General features: G+C 37.5%; 1 protein-coding gene and 1 non-coding gene across 2 annotated transcripts; one reads left to right on the forward strand and one right to left on the reverse strand.

The window, feature by feature from the left end:
- Nucleotides 1-1,573: 1,573 nt before the first annotated feature.
- LOC123203456 lies at nucleotides 1,574-6,684 on the forward strand (the record flags this gene model as incomplete). The annotated part of the gene is made up of 4 exons (XM_044619809.1): nucleotides 1,574-2,281; nucleotides 2,566-2,760; nucleotides 2,809-4,215; nucleotides 4,690-6,684. Coding segments are annotated over 4 exons (4,305 nt in total), but the record flags the coding sequence as incomplete, so codon positions are not given.
- Nucleotides 1,841-1,947, reverse strand: LOC123203787. Its single transcript, XR_006499368.1, has one exon. It is a non-coding gene; the product is annotated as a small nucleolar RNA R71 (small nucleolar RNA).
- Nucleotides 6,685-7,021: the final 337 nt, after the last annotated feature.

A 7,021-nucleotide genomic window follows, 5' to 3' on the forward strand; every position in this document is an offset into this window, starting at 1 on the left:
AAATTTGATTTAATCTAATGGAATTACTTATCTTTTTGCATTTAGGAAGATTTGAGCAATTTTGGAATAAATAAGGGCCAAAAAGAGGAAAAACTGCAGCAGACATATTAAACTGGAAATTTCGTAATGCAGACTAGGCGTGGGCACGTGAAAGATGAGAGCAGAATCCGGAAAGCAGATCTGAACGTCCAGATCTGTTGCAAGAGTCCAAAAAGTATTAAGATTTGCTTCCTAGGAAAAGGATAATCACCAGCTGGAAAAGAGGAGTAATTGAGCTAAATAAGGAATGATATTTTTGGAAGAAGGATTTATATTAAAAATATATATCTTTTCCTTTTCCTTTCTTTTTGGGAAGATAAGTATCACTTTGCTTGATTGGATTAGGAGATTAGGATTAGTTTCAATTTCCAGATTTTTAGTAGGAAGAAAATATATATAAACTCTTATTTTTATTTGAGAATTATCAACCATTGTACTTAGAGAATTAGAGAGCAAAATATGGTTTACAGTGGCTGAATAATTTATCTTGGTTGAAGGGATCTGAAACCATGGAACTACAATGATTGTGAGATTTATTTTTGTTCTTTAATGCATCTTTTTTATTTATTCGAGTATTGATTATCTTTCTGAATTATTTGTTTATGATTGTGTTGGTTGATTTCTAAGGCGCGCGATTAGTTTATCAATTAATATAATCTACGGCTAGTTTAGGTGCTGAATCCGTAATTGTTCAATCCATCTAATCGAAGTGGCAACTAAGTTTATCGTTTGCTGCGTCAGAAGCGATAATCCTAGGGAAATAATCAACTAGATTAAATGCAACGTCGTACGTTTGTGTCGTCTTGCTTCGTTGGTCTTTCTAATTCGTAATGCTATTGTTTAATTAAATTCGAGATCGTATCCGAATTATTAATCAATAAGGGTTAATTGAAATACATGTTTTTGGTTAACTAATCGTAAGGAAGGATAGGTTAATTTAATACCACAACGAATATTTGAATAATTAATTTGATATTTTGTTTCGATGATCGATCGTAGTTCCAATGGTGGATGTGACCGAAGACCAAGGTTTGTTAAATCGATTTATTCCTTTTAGATTATTTTACTGAATTTTTAATTAGTGTTTTTCATTATAATTTGCATTCACTTCAAAACCCCCCTTTTATTTCTTTGTTTAGATTATTTGTAACGACGTACCAATCAAGGCTCTTCGAGGGATCGATCCCTACTTTCCTTTACTACATTTTTGTTACAGGAATTTAGAATTTAATTTGGGTGTCAACGACAGCACGTACCAAATTTTGGCGCCGTTGCCGGGGAGTTTTTAATTTGTATGTTCGTTACGCGATCTTTGAAACAAGCTAGTTTACAGTTTGATCCAGAAATTGAAAAGACTGCGAAAGGGCTGAGAAAAGAAGCGAAAAGGAGACTGCAAGCACACAAATCAGTTCACGAAACAGAGGAAAACATGGCTGAAAATCAGACTTTAAGAGAGCTTGCTGCTCCAAATTTAAATCAACAACCACACTGCATTACTTTTCCGAATTTAGATGTTAATGCCACCTTCGAATTAAAATCTGGACTAATTCATCTTTTACCTATTTTTCGTGGTTCCGCAGGTGAAGATCCTCATAAACATTTAAAAGAATTTCATGTGGTGTGCACCGGAATGAAACCGAATGGAGTAACCGAAGAACAAATCAAGATGAGGGCTTTTCCATTTTCTTTGAAAGATGATGCGCAAGATTGGTTGTATTATCTACCCGCTGGAAGTATCACTACTTGGCATGAGATGAAAAGATTATTTTTGCAGAAATTTTTTCCAGCATCAAGAGCAGCCAGCATAAGGAAAGAAATCTGTGGCATTCGGCAGCATACGGGAGAATCTTTATACGAATATTGGGAGCGCTTTAAAAAACTTTGTGCAAGCTGTCCACATCACCAAATTAGTGACCAGCTGCTTATTCAATATTTCTATGAAGGACTTTTATCGAATGAGAGAAATATGATTGATGCAGCAAGTGGTGGAGCATTGGCTGACAAAACACCTAAAGCAGCCCGGAATTTAATTGCAAATATGGCGTCAAATTCACAACAATTTGGAAATAGATTAGACCATTCGTCTCGGCGCGTCAATGAGGTAAATATATCTTCTCTTGAAAGCCGACTTGATGATCTAACTACTCTTGTACGTCAAATGGCTGTAGGAAAAACAGAGGTAGCGAAAGTTTACGGAATCTGTTCAGCAGGAGGACATCCAACTGATATGTGCCCAACACTTCAGGAGGACTGCTCTGAACATGCTAATGCAGTGGGTGGATTTTTAGGACAGCAGCAACGAAATCATAATTATAATCCCTATTCGAATACCTACAATTCCGGTTGGAGAGATCATCCTAATTTTCGTTATGGGAATGCAAATACGAATCAGCCTTCAAATAATTTTCAGTCGTATCAGCAGCCCTATGTTCCTAGACAGCAGCAACCAACCCAAAATTCTGGTTCAGGTACACTCTTGAAGATATTGTTAAAACTATGGCTACTAATACTGTGAAATTTCAGCAGGAAACAAGAACCAGTATTCAAAATTTGGAGAATCAAATGAGTCAGATGGCTACTGCAATCAGTAGGCTGGAAGCACAAAATTCAAGTAAACTACCGTCGCAAACTGTGGTGAACCCAAAGGAGAATGCTAGCGCCATAGTGTTGAGAAGTGGAAAAGAGTTGGAGATGCCAATTAAAGAACCACCTGTACCACCTGTACCAACACAAAAAGCAGAAAACAGAGAGGAAACGGTAGTAGAAAAGAATCCTTCCGAAAAGGTAGCGATAGGTAAATATCCTCCTTTCAGCGAATACAAACCTGTTCCTCCTTTCCCTGAAGCTTTAAAACTGAAGTGCGAAAGCAATGCGGATTTATATGAGACCTTTCGGAAGTGTGAAGTCAATATCCCACTGTTTGATGCAATAAAACAAGTGCCTCACTATGCTAAATTTTTGAAAGAGCTGTGTACATTGAAAAGAAAGCAAAAACTCAAAAGGTATGAAAAAATAAAGGTAGGAGAAAATGTTTCAGCCATAATTCGAAAGAGGCTTCCTGAAAAATGCAAAGATCCAGGTATGTTTTGCATCCCTTGCACCATAGGAGAAACAAAAATTGAAAAGGCCATGTTAGATTTAGGAGCATCCATTAATGTAATGCCATATTCCATTTATTCTGCTCTTAAACTGGGTCCTTTAGAACAAACTGGTGTAGTTATTCAGTTGGCTGATAGATCGAATACATATCCGAAAGGATTAATTGAAGATGTTCTTGTTCAGGTTAATGATAAATTAATTTTTCCAGCTGATTTTTATGTTCTTGATATGGAAAATAATGACCAATCTGCACCTATTTTGTTGGGAAGACCTTTTCTGAAAACTGCTAAAACGAAAATTGATGTGCATAAAGGCACACTGACCATGGAATTTGATGGAGAAGCTGTCCAATTTAATATTTATGATGTTATGAAATATCCTGACGTGGATTTTCCTGTGTATTCAGTTGATTTAATTGATTCTCTAGCGCAGGAAATTTTTGATGCTGAAGATGAGTTGGAAGCAGCTAACCAAGACAATATTTTGGAAGAAAGAGATGAACCTAAATTAATTTCAGATGTGCAGAATACAGTAGCAGCGATAAATGAGTGCAAAGAGCTGAAAAATACAAATAATTTATCTTATATTGAGCTGCCAGTATCTAACGAAAAATTGATACCTTCTGTTTTGCAGGCACCAGAACTGGAGCTGAAACCTCTTCCAAATCACCTAAAATATGTGTACCTTGGAGATGGGGAGACCTTACCAGTGATTATTTCCAGCAAGTTAATTAAGCAGCAAGAGGAAAAATTGGTACAGATTTTGAAGAAGCATAAAACAGCCATAGGATGGACCATTGCCGACATAAAAGGAATCAGTCCCTCTACGTGCATGCATCGAATTCATCTTGAAGAAGGAGCTAAACCAATTCAACAGCCACAAAGGAGGTTGAATCCGCCAATGATGGAAGTGGTAAAGAAGGAAATTTTAAAGTTGCTTCAAGCTGGAGTAATTTATCCTATTTCAGACAGCGAATGGGTCAGCCCTGTTCAAGTCGTTCCGAAGAAGACCGGCATCACAGTGGTAAAAAATCAGAATGATGAATTGGTGCCTACTCGAGTTCAGAATGGGTGGCGGGTTTGTATAGGTTATAGGAAATTAAATTCGGTAACCCGTAAAGATCACTTTCCGTTACCATTTATTGATCAAATGTTGGAAAGGTTGGCTGGCCGAGCTTATTATAGTTTTCTAGATGGTTTTTCAGGATATTTTCAGATTGCAATTGCTCCCGAAGATCAAGAGAAGACAACCTTCACATGTCCATTTGGAACTTTTGCATATCGACGAATGCCATTTGGAGCTTGTAATGTGCCGGCTACTTTTCAAAGGTGTATGGTAAGTATATTTTCAGATTATGTTGAGCACATTATCGAAATTTTTATGGACGATTTTACTGTTCACGGAGACTCATTTGATAATTGTTTGCAGAATCTCACACTTGTGTTACAAAGATGCATTGAAACTAACCTTGTTTTAAATTTTGAAAAATGTCATTTTATGGTTGAGCAAGGTATAGTTTTAGGGCATGTAGTTTCAGCTGGGGGTATTGAGGTAGATAAGGCTAAAGTTGATATTATTCAATCTTTACCTTACCCCGCTAGTGTGCGGGAAGTTCGTTCTTTTCTTGGCCATGCAGGTTTTTACCGACGTTTTATTAAAGAATTTTCACGTATTGCGTTGCCATTATGTAAGCTGCTGCAGAAAGAGGTGACTTTTGAGTTTGATGAAAACTGTAAAAAGGCATTTGACAAATTGAAGCAGCTGTTGACTTCTGCACCAATAATCCAGCCACCAGATTGGAGTCTTCCGTTTGAAATAATGTGTGATGCAAGTGACTACGCCGTAGGAGCCGTGTTGGGGCAGCGAGTTGGAAGGGTGCCACATGCCATATATTATGCATCAATGACCTTAAATGATGCACAAAAAAATTATTCGACCACTGAAAAAGAACTCTTGGCTGTTGTTTTTGCATTAGAAAAATTTCGTTCTTATTTATTGGGTACTAAAGTGGTTATTTACTCTGATCATGCAGCTCTTAGGTACTTGATTACAAAGAAAGAGGCAAAACCAAGGCTTATAAGATGGGTTCTGCTGCTGAGTGAATTCGACCTGGAGATCAAGGATAAAGCTGGACAAGAAAATCGTGTTGCTGACCATTTAAGCCGTCTGGTTCATGTTAAAACAGAGCAGGATCTGCAGGAGCAATTTCCTGATGAGCAATTATTTTCAGCAAGCTGCAGGCTGCCCTGGTACGCACACATGGTGAATTATTTAGTTACTAACACACTGCCAACTGATTTATCTAAGGCTCAAAGAGATAAACTGAAAAATGATGCAAAGTATCATGTATGGGACGATCCATATCTATGGAAACGTTGCACTGATCAAATTATTAGAAGGTGCGTACCTGAAACTGAAATTTCTTCTATTATTACCTTCTGCCATTCGTATGCTTGTGGAGGCCATTTTGGAGCAAAACGGACAGCAAGAAAAATTCTGGATAGTGGATTTTTCTGGCCAACTTTATTTCGAGACACGTACTTATTTTGTAAATCTTGTGAACGATGTCAGAAAACAGGTAATATTTCGCAGAAAAATGAAATGCCTCAAACTCCTATTTTAGTTTGCGAAATTTTTGATGTTTGGGGTATTGATTTCATGGGGCCTTTTCCATCTTCGTTTGGTTACGTCTATATTTTATTGGCAGTTGATTATGTCTCGAAATGGGTAGAAGCGAAAGCTACCCGAACTGATGACTCTAAAGTTGTTTCAGGTTTCCTTAAATCTAACATATTCAGCAGGTTCGGCATTCCGAAGGCTCTAATTAACGATCAAGGGAAACATTTTTGCAACCGAACAATAGAGGCGCTGCTAAAAAAATATGGTGTAACACACAAGATTGCTACGGCGTACCATCCACAAACTAGCGGACAAGCTGAGGTTTCGAATCGAGAAATTAAATCAATTATAGAGAAAACAGTTGGTTCGACCAGAAAGGATTGGAGTTTGCGATTGGAAGATGCGTTGTGGGCATACAGAACAGCATACAAAACGCCAATTGGGATGTCGCCGTATAGGTTAATATTCGGTAAGGCCTGTCATCTTCCAGTTGAATTAGAACACAGAGCATATTGGGCTGTCAAGCATTGCAATATGAAGTTGGATGAGAGTGGCGAACATAGGAAATTACAGCTGCAAGAATTAGAAGAAATTCGCAATGACGCGTACGAGAATGCTAGAATTTACAAGGAGAAAACAAAAGCTTTCCATGACAAAATGATTTCCAGAAAGGAATTTTCACTTGGCCAAAAAGTTCTCCTTTATCATTCAAGACTTCGATTATTTCCAGGTAAATTACGTTCTCGTTGGATTGGGCCGTTCGTTGTTACTAACGTTCTTCCTCATGGTGCAGTGGAGATTCAGAGCTTAACGACATCGAAAGTATTTAAAGTTAATGGCCACAGACTCAAAATGTTTTACGAAGGAGTACCGACTGAAAACGTTGGAGAAGTGGAGCTGAAAGATCCCGTGTACATGGATGAATAGATGAAGGCATTACGTCGAGCCGACGACTGTAAACAAAGGCGCTACTTGGGAGGCAACCCAAGCTTAATTTTGATTAATGTTTCAATTTTAATTTTCTCAACAATTGCGTTAATTTCGGTTTATGTGTTCAATCTTTCGTTTTTAATTTCGGTTTTAGGATGTTTAGATAGTCAATTAGCAATTATTTTATGATTTTTTTTATTGGGTTTATTTTAATTTATTTTCAGGTTACTGTTCAATCGTCTTCTTCCTCCTGCCAGTCTCAATTAGCCTTCTGTAAATGTTCACGAGGGGAGGAATCTGCACTTTGGTAATCTGGAGCTGGGTTATGTATTTC

Source organism: Mangifera indica, chromosome 19 (assembly GCF_011075055.1).
Source record: "Mangifera indica cultivar Alphonso chromosome 19, CATAS_Mindica_2.1, whole genome shotgun sequence".
Lineage (NCBI taxonomy): Eukaryota > Viridiplantae > Streptophyta > Magnoliopsida > Sapindales > Anacardiaceae > Mangifera > Mangifera indica.